Raw genomic sequence first — 14,968 nt, 5'->3', positions numbered from 1 at the left:
AGAACCATCCCTTACATTCTATACATTTCAGGGCCATTCTATATTCCTTTTACAACCTGTTCATCTTTGAGTAGCTGTCTTTTACCGTCCCCCTGGCGTTGCCTCTAAATTACTGGACAATTTTGTTTCCTGGCTCACTCACTTCCTTTCTTCTGACATTCCCTCCATTATCCTAGGCAATTTCAACATCCTTATCGATATTCCCACAAAATCTCCTGCCTCTAAACTCCTTAACCTCACATGTTTACTTGGTCTCTCCCAGTGGACTTCCTCACCCTCCCATGTGAATGGGAGCTAGCTGGATCTGGTCTTCACTCACGGCTTTGATATTTCTGATTTCTCCAACTTCCTATTTCTCCTCTCTGACCACCATCTGATTTCTATTAACTTATCTCTCTCTGCTTCACCATTTATACCTCCTAAGCCTACTATCACTAAGTGTAACATTGCGGCTATTGACACCACATCCCTATCCTCCATATTCAACTCACTTCTCTCTCCTATTATCTCTCTCTCTCATGCCCTGAACAAGCCACTTCCCTATACAATGCATCCCTTACTTCTGCTCTTTACCTGCTCCACCAACCACTATTCACTCTCGCAAATAAACACCTCAACCATGGCACACCAAATGCACCAGATATCTGCAAAAATGCTCACGTACTGGTGAGCGACAGTGGAGGAAATCAGGCTCTAAGCCAGACTCCTTCCATTTCAAACTTATGCTATCATCCTTGGTGTTGCCCTTTCTCTTGCTAAAACAGTTGTACTCGAAGAACCTCATCTTCTCTCGGTCTTCGAACCCTCTGCATCTCTTTGCCACTGTCAACTCCCTCCTCTTTCCACCACCACTTCATCTCCTGTCTTCACTCTCTGTTTTTGACTTTGCTACCTACTTCACATCCAAAATTAAATCCATACATCAGGACATCACATCCCACCAGATCATCAGCAACCAGCCACCTCCTTTCCCATACCGTCCCTCCCCATCCCTCTTACCAACTATAACATCTTTCTCCCGTGTATCTGTTGAGGATGTCTTGGCCCTCATCCATCCTCCCTTCTCTACTTCCCCACTTGACCCATCTCCTTCGCTACCTCTCTCCTTCTGCCTGTTTCCATCTTGCCCACCTCCTCAATCTCTCCCTCTCATCTGGCACTGTCCCCTCTGCCTTCAAGCATGCACTTGTCTCACCTTTTCTTAAAAAAACCCTACACTTGATCCACACACCTTCTCCAACTACCGACCCATCTCTCTCTTCCATTTTGCCTCAAAACTCCTTGAGCATATTGTCTTCAACCACCTTACTGCCTTTCTTTCCTCGCACTCACTGCGTGACCCTTTCCATTTTGGCTTCCATCCTCTCAACTCCACTGAAACTGCTCTCATAAAAGTCTGCAATGACCTTCTTTCTGCTAAATCCAAGGGCAACTACTCTCTGCTTATTCTCCTTGATCTCCTTACTGCTTTTAATACTGTGGACCACCTTCTCCTACTGCAGATCCTTTGCTCCCTTAGTCTACATGATTCTGCCATCTCCTGGCTATCCTCTTACCTCTCTGACCATTTCTTCTTTGTCTCACCTTATGACTTCACCTCCACCCCACTTCTACTCTCTGTAGGTGTCCTCCAAGGTTCTGTTCTTGGTCCTCTCCTTTTCTCTATCTATAAGTCGTGTTTAGGTGAGCTGATTCGCTCTTTTGACTTACAATATCATCTCTATGCTGATAATACTCAAATCTGTCTTTCCTCCCTAGACCTCTTTCCTTACTCATATTTCCAACTGTCTCTGTGCTATCTCTTCTTGGATGTCCCAGCACTTTCTTAAACTTAACATGTCTAAGACTGACCTGATCATCTTCCCACCCTCCCACACAACCTCGCCTCCCACAGTTTCATTATCTATTGATGGCATTACTATCTCCTATATCCCCCAAGTGCACTGTCTTGGAGTAATCCTTGACTCCTCCCTCTCCTTTAAACCACACATTCAGTACCTATCCAAGTCCTGCCATGTTAATCTCAAAAATATTTCCAAGATCAGACCCTTTCTCTCCCAGGAGGCCACTAAGACCCTCATCCACTCATTGGTCATCTCCATATTGCAATACTGTAATCTTTTCCTATCTGGCATCCCTGACAAATGCCTTCCTCCACACCAATCTATCTCCAATTCTGCTGCCTGGCTCATCTTCCTCACCAAATGTACTACGTCTATCTCCCCTCTCTTACAAGCCCTTTACTGGATCCCTTTCCCTTTCCCAGAGTCAAATCCAAGCTTCTCATACTCACTTACAAGACCTCACCCAGTCTGCTCCCATTTACATATCTGACCTTATCTCCCTTTACACTCCTGCCCGTACTCTTCGCTCCGCTAATGCACGCTGTCTCTCCTGCCTACTGATTACCTCCTCCCACTCCTACCTCCAAGATTTTGTACATGCTGCTCCTTTTCTCTGGAATTCTCTACCTCTCCCACTCAGACTCTCCACCTCTCTACAATCTTCAAACAGGCTCTCAAGACCTACTTCTTCACCAAACCCAGCAAACTCGCAACCTAAGCCCTTTGTCCCATGCTCACTGTCTACCCCATCTGTGTCACCCCTATCTGTCTGCCCTTCCCCTTTAGAATGTAAGCTTTGACGAGCAGGGCCCTCTTCCCTCATGTGCTTTTCCTTCTCTTCCAGTACTTAAACTATCTTCTACTCCATACTCCCTTCAACAGCACCAAATCACTCGGTTTCTGCCACCCTGATACTTATTTCAGTGTAGTCTGCTGATGCAGCTATGTTAGTATACCCTGTACTTGTCCTATATTGTGTTGAACAGTAACTGTCACAGTTTTCTTGTTTTGCCTATTTGTTTCTGTTCTCTGTGATTAGGCACTGCGGATCCCTTGTGGCGCCATAGAAATACATTTTATTAATAATAATAGTAGTAGTGCCCGAATTGATGTTAATCCATGTAGTAGTGCCCTACTTAATTTTATGCCCCATCATAATGCCCAAGTTGATGTTATTCCAAATAATAGTGCCCTAGTTGATGCTATGTCCCATAGTAGTGCACTAGTTGATGTTATGCTCCATAGTAGTGCTCTAGTAGCTGTTATGTTCCATAGTAGTGCTCTAGTAGATGTTATGTCCCATAGTAGTGCTCTAGTAGGTGTTATGTCCCATAGTAGTGCTTTAGTAGATGTTATGTCCCAAAGTAGTGCTCTAGTAGATAATATGTCCCATAGTAGTGCGCTAGTAGATGGTATGTCCCATAGTAGTGCGCTAGTAGATGTTATGTCCCATAGTAGTGCTCTAGTAGATGTTATGTCCCATAGTAGTGCTCTAGTAGATGTTATGTCCCATAGTAGTGTGCTAGTTGATGTTATGCCCCATAGTTGTGCGCTAGTTGATGTTATGTACCAAAGTAGTGCTGTAGTTCATATTATACCCCATAGTAGTGCCCTTGTTAATGTTATTACCCATAGCAGTGCCTTGCTCATTGTTGTCTTATTTGAGATGGCAAAGGTTCAAGTGCTCCATTTCTGTTGGCAGCTTTTTGAATCTCACACAACAGACCCACGTCTGAAGGACTTTTAGGGCTAAGAAAATTGCAGTTTACAGTGATTGTAAGGGCAGAGGCGGTGTGCCTTTGTGTGTGTGTGTGTGTGTGTGTGTGTGTGAGTGTGTGTGTGTGTGTGTGTGTGAGGCGGAGGTGGAGAGAGGCAGCCAGCTCCTAACAGATGGGGATACTTCGTTATGAAGGCGATTCCACTTTGTGTGGAGATCTTCTTAATTTCTGCACACTGTCTCTTACTGGGACAGTCCTAATCTAGGAACTCAATTCACCCCCCCCCCCCAACTCGCTTCACAAAAGCTGTAATCAAGGAGAAACCTAATCTTGGATAGTGCCGGGCTGACTGATTAGCACAGCTGTGCCTGTGGAGGGGAAACAGGAAGTTAGGAGATGGATCATATCAGTGTGGTGCATTACTGAGAGGCAGAGACCTCTACCTACAGTATATGAGCACTAACGGATCCCTGCATAGCAGCTAATACCGGGAACTTGGTAAACAAACATATAACTTGGGTCAGGGGCCCCATAGCAATGGATCTTCCTGCATCCACTATAGCTAAGGCCCATGACCATATAGAAAATCTTCTCCACCAGTGGCCTCCAGATGTTACCCATTTAGAGGCTACAGTTACTATAACTGAATGTCTCGTGCAAACTTGGGTACAGAGATAGAACAAAACCCGGAGCCCTTAGTAAACTCCCTAATGGTTGATAATCCTGTGAGTTTAATGTAACAACCATAACCTTCAACACGATATAACTAAATTATGACAGATAATTGTTATTTTTAAATTCATTTAAATGTGAACATTTTTGGTAATGGTTAAAAGAAAAACTGGTGATTAACTCTCCTTCCAAGTGTACTTGTTGGACATTGTTGTCACTCATGGCGCGGTATTGTCAAAATAGAAAACTATGAGAAGAGCACACCCAAAAAAAACTTTATAACTTTATAAATAGCAAATAACATTTGTTATTTACTGTCGCCATAAAAATACAAACAGAGACCACAAGTACATGGGAGGGATGGAAGGATAAACCAGATCAAGGAGGCCTATGCTCCTGCACAGGAAAATTAAATAGGTTACGTAGTCCCACCTTCCCATGACAAGAAGCAAACCATTGGACAGCAAAAAGCTGTCATTCAACTAGAAGCAGCAATTTAAAGGGGAACATAACCATATGTAATGAGGTTCCTGTTTGAAAGCCTCCGGGTTTAATAATCATCTGGCTGATTGTCAGTCTACGTCCTTCTAATCATATAACTATATATAAAGGGGAACAATACTATATACCATTAAAATAAAATACTTAATTTTCATATAAGATCCCTTATTTACCACATCTGCACAATCCACATCCTCCCCCAGGATTTGTCATTTAGTTGGAGCTACACTTTTCCACTCATTGATTCTTCACAGATGGTTGGTGCTCAAGATTATTTGTGATGTTTTGATGGCAGCAGAGAAATATGATCATCCATTTGTCTCAACAGGGACATAACTCACACTGTGGTCTTGTCCATTATCTTGGAGTGGATGAGGCTGAGGACAGCGTTCTTGCGCAAGTGTTGAAGAAACAGGGTGCCATTCCCTTTGTGAAGACCAACATATCCCAATCCATGATGAAGTAGCTATACCACTTTATATTTGCATTGTCCATATTGTGGATTTGCACGTTAATAGCAAAAGTTGAATAGAATAAATAAAAATGAGTTAGGGGAATTATAAGGAAACTTATAGCAAGTAAAACTAGGGTTACTTACCCCGACACCATGTAGCCAATGAAGCAGAGCCCTAACTGTGAGATGTGATAATGTGTAGTGTATATGGTGTGGAAAGGAATCAGTGCCTTACTTGCCGTAATGTTACAGTATAACTGGTCTTCCTGTATGTTCCCTGAACTAGAGCTGACTACCTGTGTCTGCACAGTACCTTCCAGCTTCAGCAGTAACCACCTAACAGTACAGGAGCTGAAAGGTGTCGTACCTAGTAACCGGTTTGAAAGTTTATTAACAGACTTATCTTATGCCAAGACTAATATAGACAGCCATATCTGGGGCTATGAGTGACATACAGAGCCATACATGGAGCTAAGACGAATATAGAGAGCCATATCTGGGGCCAAGACAAATATCCAGAGCCATGTTTGGGGCCAAGACTAATTTACAGAGTAATATCTGGGGCAAAGCCTACCATACAGAGCCATTTCTGTGGCCAATAGTGACATACATAGGGGCTGGGGCTAAGACTAACATACAGAGCCATATCTGGGGCTTAGACTAATATACAGAGCCATATATGGGGGTAAGACTGACATATAGAGCCATATCTGGGGCTAAGACTAACATACAGAGCCATATTTTGAGCCAACACTAACATACAGATCCATATCCGGGACTAAGACTAACATACAGAGCCATATCTGGGGCTAAGACCAACATACAGAGCCATGTTTGGGGCTAAGAGTGACATACAAAGCCATATCTGGGGCTAAAACTAACATATAGAGCCATATATGTGGCTAAAGGTGCCTATACACCTTGAAATGGTCAACTGTCATTTGCTCCCATCCATTACCAGATTTTCGTTCCAACCACCCAGATTGGAAAATAAATCTTTAGGTGTAAGGGCACCATAAGAGTGACATACAGACCCATATCTGGGGCCAAGAGTGACATACAGAGTCATATCTGGGGCTAAGACTAACATACAGAGCAATATCTGGGGCCAATAGTAAGATACAAAGCTATTTCTGGGGCTAAGAGTGACATACAGAGCCATATCTGGGGCTAAGGCTAACATACAGAGCAATATCTGGGGCCAAGAGTAACATACAGAGCCATATCTGGGGCTAAGAGTGACATACAGAGCCATATCTGGGGCTAAGAGTGACATACAGAGCCATATCTGGGGCTAAGAGTGACATACAGAGCCATATCTGGGGTCAAGAGTATCATACAGAGCCATATTTGGAGCAAAGGCTAACATACAGAGCCATATATGTGGCTAAGAGTGACATACAGAGCCATATCTGGGGCTAAGGCTAACATACAGAGCAATATCTGGGGCCAAGAGTAACATACAGAGCCATATCTGGGGCTAAGAGTGACATACAGAGCCATATCTGGGGCTAAGAGTGACATACAGAGCCATATCTGGGGCTAAGAGTGACATACAGAGCCATATCTGGGGTCAAGAGTATCATACAGAGCCATATTTGGAGCAAAGGCTAACATACAGAGCCATATATGTGGCTAAGAGTGACATACAGAGCCATATCTGGGGCTAAGGCTAACATACAGAGCCATGTATGATGCTAAAAGTGACATACAGAGCCATATCCAGGGCTAAGGCTAACATACAGAGCCATATCTGGGGCTAAGACCAACATACAAACCCATATCTGGGGCCAAGAGTGACATAAAAAGTCATATCTGGGGCTAAGACTAACATACAGAGCAATATCTGGGGCCAAGAGTAACATACAGAGCCATTTCTGGGGCTAAGAGTGACATACAGAGCCATATCTGGGGCTAAGACTAACATACAGAGCAATATCTGGGGCCAATAGTAACATACAAAGCCATTTCTGGGGCTAAGAGTGACATACAGAGCCTTATCTGGGGCTAAGAGTGACATACAGAGCCATATCTGGGGTCAAGAGTATCATACAGAGCCATATTTGGAGCAAAGACTAACATACAGAGCCATATATGTGGCTAAGAGTGACATACAGAGCCATATCTGGGGCTAAGGCTAACATACAGAGCCATGTATGAGGCTAAGAGTGACATACAGAGCCATATCCGGGGCTAAGGCTAACATACATTGCCATATCTGGGGCTAAGACTGACATATGGAGCCATATATGTGGCTGAGTGACATGCAGTCTTATATCCGTGGTCAAGACTAACATACAGAGCCATATATGGGGCTAAGAGTGACATACAGAGCCATATCTGGGGCTAAGGCTAACACACAGAGTCATATCTGGTGCTAAGGGTAACATACAGAACCATATCTGGGCCAAGAGTGACATACAGATCCAAATCTGGGGCTAAGAGTAACATACAGAACCATATCCGGGGTTAAGACTAACATACAGAGCCATGTCTGGGGCTAAGAGTGACATACAGAGCCATATATGTAGCTGAGTGACACACAGTCTCATATCCGTGGCCAAGACTAACATACAGAGCCATTTATGGGGCCAAGAGTGACATACTGAGCCATATCTGTGGCTAAGACTGACATACAAAGCCACATATGTGGCTGAGTGACACAGAGCCATATCCGTGGCCAAGACTAACATACAGAGCCATATATGGGGACAAAAGTGACATACAGAGTCATATTTGGGGCCAAGAGTAACATCGAGATTCATATATGGGGCCAAGAGCAAGATATAGAGCACTATCTGGGGCCAAGAGTGACATACAGAGCCATATCTGGGGCTAAGGCTAACATACAGAGCCATATATGTGGCTAAGAGTGACATACAGAGCCATATCTGGGTCTAAGACCAACATACAGAGCCATATATGAGGCTAAGACAAACACAGAGCCATATATGTGGATAGGAGTGACATACAGAGCCATATCTGGGGCTAAGAGTGACATACAGAGCCATATCTGGGACTAAGGCTAACATACAGAGTCCTATCTTGAGCTAAAACTGACATATGCTCCATATGTGTGGCTGAGTGACATACTGTACATACCCATATCCGTGGCCAAGACTAACATACAGAGCCATTTATGGGGCTAAGAGTAATATACAGAGCCATAACCGGGCTAAGATTAACATACAGAACCATGTCTGGGGCCAAGAGTGACATACAGAGCCACATCCGGGGCTAGGACTAACATATAGAGCCATGTATGTGGCTAAGAGTAACATACAGAGCCATATCTGTTGCTAAGAGTAACATACAGAGCCATATCTGTGGCTAAGAGTGACATACAGAGCCATATCTGTTGCTAAGAGTAACATACAGAGCCATATCTGTGGCTAAGAGTGACATACAGAGCCATATCTAGGGCTATTAAGCATAAAAACAGTGAGATTACAGAATTAGAAAAGGAGATGTCTCAGAGATGGTAGAAAACAAGTTTGAGGTGTCTGTCAGTGTGTCAGTGTTGGTAGCAATATCAATGGGGATGTTGAAGTCACCGACAGCGAGCATGGGCAGGTCAGATGAAAGACTGAGGAATCCAGATGAAGAAATTCTCATGAAGTCCATTATATTATACCTGGCACCATAGAGACTAGAGCCAAGGAACACCCAAACCTGCATCCAAAGGACAATAGGGGTGTTCCAAATTGACCCCTGGGGGAATAAAAAAATAGAACAATGTTTTTTTCAGCTCTGGAAGGGTAATTTAATACTAAGGGGTCCATTTACTAAGCATTGGAATAAGATAAAGTGGAGAGAGATAAAGTACCAACAAACCAGCTCCTACAATTCCGATAATTTTTCAAACACAGCCTGTAACATGGCAGTTAGGAGCCGATTGGATGGTACTTTATCTCCTTCCACTTTATCTGTCTCCATCGCTTAGCAAATAGACCCCTCAGACACTGAACACTTAAATTATACAGCAATTGCTGTGGTATGTGTACTTTTAAATTCATTCAGCTGGCAGGGAGGAGACAACAGCAGTGACTGTCACCTAGCAAGTAGTTATCCTATGTTCAGGGGTGGATGAATAGTCTAGGTCTATATCCCATGGTGGGTAGATCATATACTGTAGTGTATTTCCCAACGAGGAAGGGAGGCATTTAGCAAATGTCAAGGGTAAGGGGGGATTTTTTGTCGCCACCCCTTTCCCCAAGCCTTATGGTCTATGACACACATGGTGGAACAAATAACTAATATCCTTTTCAGACATGTAACCCAGGTGTCACGATCCGGGTATCTGGACGCCATTTCTTACCCATCAGATGCCTCCTAAGGCTGGCTCAGCGCTCCAGGACCGGATCCCATCTGTTATCCTGATGTGTACATTCCTGTATCCTCTCCTGTCACTCTGGGACGCTGTCACAGTAAACGCCATATTACACCTGGCATGGCGTATCCCGCGGCCTCCGCCGCCGTCCCTGAACTTCTGCACGCAGAGTGTCTGAGTGGCGATTACGTCAGCCGCGGCCTCCGCTGTGTCCGCGTGGTTGGATGTGCATCTGTCAGCCTGGCGCCTCCTGTCTCCGGTGGCCGGCGCCGCCATTACTGTTTTCATTACCACATGGATTACAAACCAAACTTCCCTCCAAGTGTCTGCATGGGCGCAGCCATCTTGGATTCTGTCAGCTGATCATTTCCACCAATCTGTTCTCAGTATTGATAATCTGCATAATTGCCTAGCCAATCCCTTCCTTGCTGCAGGTATAAATACACTGTGCCTGAGCAAGGAAGGCGTCAGTGCTTTGGTTGTCAAACCTAGTTCCTGTTTGTCTCTCTCCTGTGATTGTCTTCCAGGTTCCAGCTCCTGTCTCAAGACTTCCACCATAGAGACCCGCACCAGCATTCCACCTGCGGTGTAGCCTGACTCTCCAATCCATTGTGGATTCATCTGTTTCCAGCTACAACATTACCTGCTTCCAGCTCAGCTTTCAGCAGAGTACAGCTTCCCTTAAAGGGCCGGTGTCCTTTCTACACTTTACCACTCTCCACCGGTATTATTATTTCTCCGCTCTCAAGTTCTACATTTCAGTTCATATTTCATCGCTCCCAAGTTCATCTATTATTTAACTGGTTCCAGCCAGTATCCACTCCGTGCTAACAACAGTCTGGTTCCAGCCAGTATCCACAGCAGCTGTTTTACCTTCAGCAACCCAGCTTTTCCTGGAACACCAGCTGGCACAATCCTGGGTTATCTCCATTGCTACAGTCGGGCCTGGTAAGGACTTTCCATCTAGAAGATCATAAGAACTATCTCACACTACCAGTGCCCTGTGGCTCCTGCCATCCTGTAGTACCCAGGAACTGTATTTATTATTTGCTGACTTTTACGTTTTCTTTTACTGCTGCTGTGTTGCGGAGTTGTCATAATAAACATCATTGACTTTTATCCAAGTTGTCGTGGTCACGCCTTCGGGCAGTTATTATTCATGTTACTTACATGTCCAGGGGTCTGATACAACCTCCCAGGTTCCGGTACATCTCAGCCCCTACAACTGAGGCTGCCTCCCGTCAGCTCAGGCCCTCAGTTGTGACAGTAAGCACTGACCTAATGAATCCAGCCGGAGACCAGGATCAAGCGGCCAGGCCGATGCAAGAACTGGCAGCCCGACTAGAACATCAGGAGGCTGCACAGGGCCACATCATCCGCTGTCTCCAGGATCTCTCTACTCGGCTGGATGGGATTCAGACAACTCTCCGTGGATCAGGCGCATCTGGTGCGTCAACCACAGTGACTCCAGCTATAACCCCACCCACCTTACCCAATTCTGCTCCACGTCTTCATCTTCCAACGCCAGCAAAATTTGACGGATCTCCAAGATTCTGCAGGGGATTTCTCAACCAGTGTGAGATTCAGTTTGAGCTACAACCTGGCAATTTTCCCAGTGACCGTACAAAAATTGCCTACATTATTTCTCTTCTCAGTGGCTCAGCCCTTGATTGGGCATCACCGTTATGGGAGAGGTCCGACACCCTGCTATCTTCCTACACTGCCTTCGTGTCAACATTCAGGCGCATCTTCGACGAGCCAGGCCGGGTAACCTCAGCTTCATCCGAGATTCTCCGTTTACGCCAGGGGTCACGTACTGTAGGACAATATCTGATACAGTTCCAGATCCTGGCATCCGAACTGGCATGGAACGACGAGGCCCTGTATGCTGCATTCTGGCATGGCTTATCTGAGCGTATTAAAGATGAGTTAGCTACCAGAGACTTACCTTCTAAGTTAGATGAGCTAATCTCACTCTGCACGAAAGTTGATTTACGTTTCAGAGAGAGAGCAACTGAGCGTGGAAGATCATCTGCTCCAAAATCTTCTGCTCCTCCTCCTCGTCAACTGTCACCATCTAAAGATGAGCCCATGCAACTTGGCCGTTCCCGTTTAACTCCTGCTGAGCGCCGAAGACGTCTCTCCAAGTTTCTCTGTCTCTATTGTGCAGCTCCGTCTCACACCATTAATGCCTGTCCCAAACGTCCGGGAAACTCCAAATCCTAGCTCGCCAAGGAGAGGGCCGGCTAGGAGTAATGATCTCCTCTCCATCTCCTCAAGATTGTAATCTCCCAGTCTCGCTTCAAGTTGCTCAACGTTATCGGAACGTCATTGCCCTCCTTGATTCCGGAGCAGCTGGGAACTTTATTACCGAAGCCTATGTTAAACGGTGGTCCCTACCCACCGAGAGACTTCCTTCGTCCATTTCTTTAACTGCCGTGGATGGCAGCAAAATTTTTGATGCAGTTATTTCTTTAAGGACTCTACCAGTTCGTCTGAGAGTGGGAGTTCTTCATTCCGAACTTATTTCTTTTTTAGTGATTCCAAGTGCCACACATCCTGTGGTCCTGGGCCTTCCATGGCTCCGTCTTCACAATCCTACAATTGATTGGACGACTACGCAAATCCTGGCATGGGGTTCCTCCTGTGCTGAGACATGTTTGTTTAAAGTATTGCCTGTCTGTTCTTCCTCCCCCAGGTCGTCTGATGTTCCACCTCCTCCATATCAAGATTTCACGGATGTGTTCAGTAAAGCTTCTGCTGATATCCTTCCTCCTCATAGAGAATGGGACTGTCCGATTGATCTCGTTCCAGGGAAGGTTCCACCTCGAGGCCGAACTTATCCGTTGTCTCTGCCTGAGACGCATTCTATGGAGGAATATATTAAAGAGAACCTAGCAAAGGGGTTCATTCGACCTTCTTCTTCTCCAGCCGGCGCAGGCTTCTTTTTTGTAAAAAAGAAAGATGGTGGTCTGCGGCCGTGCATCGACTACAGAGGTTTGAACGACATTACCATCAAGAACCGTTATCCTTTACCCCTGATTACTGAGCTCTTTGACAGAGTTAGCGGAGCTACCATCTTTACAAAGCTGGACTTGCGAGGTGCATACAATCTCATCCGGATCCGTGAGGGTGACGAGTGGAAGACCGCCTTTAACACCCGTGACGGACATTATGAGTACCTCGTCATGCCCTTCGGATTGAGCAATGCTCCAGCTGTCTTCCAGCATTTTGTCAATGAGATCTTCAGAGACATTCTATACCGTCATGTCGTGGTCTATCTAGACGATATCCTCATTTTTGCCAACGATTTAGAGGAACATCGTTTTTGGGTTAAAGAGGTTCTGTCCCGTCTCCGTGTCAATCATCTCTATTGCAAATTAGAAAAATGCGTCTTTGAAGTCAAGTCCATTCTGTTTCTAGGGTACATTGTGTCTGGTTCCGGACTAGAGATGGATCCTGAGAAACTACAAGCAATCCAAAATTGGCCGGTACCCTTAACCCTCAAAGGGGTCCAGAGGTTCTTAGGGTTCGCCAACTATTACCGAAAGTTTATACGAGACTTTTCCACCATTGTGGCGCCTATTACTGCTTTCACTAAGAAGGGTGCTAACCCGTCCAAGTGGTCTGAAGAAGCCATGCAAGCATTTCATCTTTTAAAACAAAGGTTCATCTCTGCGCCTGTTCTGAAACAGCCTGACATCGACTCTCCTTTCATCTTAGAGGTGGATGCCTCCTCCGTTGGAGTAGGAGCGGTGTTATCTCAGAGGGCTAAAGATGGCCATTTACACCCTTGCAGTTTCTTCTCCCGGAAGTTCTCCCCAGCTGAGCGCAACTATGCCATTGGCGACCAGGAGTTGCTAGCCATCAAGCTCGCTCTAGAAGAGTGGAGGTATCTGTTGGAGGGAGCTTCTCATTTAATCACCATACTTACAGACCACAAGAACCTTTTATACCTGAAGGGCGCACAATGTCTCAACCCTCGTCAGGCCAGATGGGCACTTTTCTTTTCCAGGTTCGACTTTAAACTCCAGTTCTGTCCGGGCTCTCAGAATCGCAAGGCCAATGCCCTTTCCCGCTCATGGGAGCAAGAAAATGAGTCAGAGTCTTCAGACAAGCATCCTATTATAAATCCGTTGGCATTCTCCACGGTAGGGATGGACTCTACGCCCCCATCAGGGAAAAGTTTTGTGAAGCCGATGCTAAGGAAGAAGCTCATGCATTGGGCCCATGCTTCCCGTTTTGCCGGACATACAGGTATCCAAAAAACCCTGGAGTTTATCTCTAGGTCCTATTGGTGGCCAACTCTGAAAAAAGACGTCTTGGAGTTTATTGCATCTTGCCCAAAGTGTGCCCAACATAAAGTATCCCGCCAGTCGCCTGCGGGGCAACTGGTTCCACTATCCGTTCCCCGTTGACCATGGACCCACTTGTCGATGGATTTCATTACAGACTTACCCATGTGCAACAAGTTCAATACCATCTGGGTGGTAGTTGACCGGTTCACCAAGATGGCACACTTCATTCCTCTCACCGGTCTTCCGTCAGCTTCCAAGTTGGCTCAAGTATTCATACAAGAGATCTTCCGACTCCACGGTCTTCCTGAAGAAATTATCTCAGATCGAGGAGTTCAATTCACAGCCAAATTCTGGCGAAGTTTATGTCAAGTCCTCCAAGTCAAGCTAAAGTTTTCCACGGCTTACCATCCTCAGACCAATGGTCAAACCGAGAGGGTGAATCAGGACTTGGAGGCCTTCCTCCGCATCTATGTGTCCTCCTCTCAAGATGACTGGGTTCAATTACTTCCCTGGGCCGAGTTCTGTCATAACAACCAGTATCATTCTTCATCTGCTTCAACACCATTCTTCACTAACTTTGGATTCCACCCTAAAGTCCCTGAGTTCCAACCGCTTCCAGCAACTTCTGTTCCCGCAGTGGATATCACCTTGCATCAGTTTGCCAATATCTGGAAGAGCGTACGATCAGCTCTGCTCAAGGCATCGTTCAGGTACAAGAAGTTTGCGGATAAGAAGCGTCGAGCAGTTCCTGCTCTCAAGGTGGGTGATCGGGTATGGTTATCCACGAAGAATTTGAGGTTAAGAGTTCCCAGTATAAAGTTTGCACCTCGCTATATCGGTCCTTTCAAGATTGAACAAGTCATCAATCCTGTTGCTTACAGACTCCAGTTGCCTCCCTTCTTAAAAATACCCAGGACATTCCATGTTTCCCTGTTGAAACCGCTGATCTTGAATCGGTTTCATTCCTCACTTCCTCCAACTCCGAAAGTCCAAACTCAACGAGGCGTTGAGTATGAAGTGGCCAAGATCCTGGACTCACGTCACCGTTACGGTCAACTACAATATCTTATTGACTGGAAGGGTTATGGTCCTGAGGAACGTTCATGGACCAATGCTTCTGATGTCCATGCTCCTGCCTTGGTCCGGAGATT

General features: G+C 45.5%; 1 protein-coding gene across 2 annotated transcripts in view; it reads left to right on the top strand.

The window, feature by feature from the left end:
- The window catches only part of LOC134957550 (vitamin D3 hydroxylase-associated protein-like), a 181,824-nt gene that overhangs the window by 105,964 nt on the left and 60,892 nt on the right, over positions 1–14,968 (top strand). For both annotated transcript variants that reach the window (XM_063939531.1, XM_063939532.1), the window contains exon 4: positions 5,064–5,197. In XM_063939531.1, the coding sequence (XP_063795601.1) occupies positions 5,064–5,197 (134 nt within the window). The remainder of the gene's footprint in view (positions 1–5,063; positions 5,198–14,968) is intronic.

The sequence above is a fragment of the Pseudophryne corroboree genome, chromosome 9, assembly GCF_028390025.1.
Source record: "Pseudophryne corroboree isolate aPseCor3 chromosome 9, aPseCor3.hap2, whole genome shotgun sequence".
Taxonomy (NCBI): Eukaryota; Metazoa; Chordata; class Amphibia; order Anura; family Myobatrachidae; genus Pseudophryne; species Pseudophryne corroboree.
The sequence above is the reverse complement of the archived record's forward strand: the minus strand, read 5'-3'. Positions and strand labels throughout refer to the sequence as shown.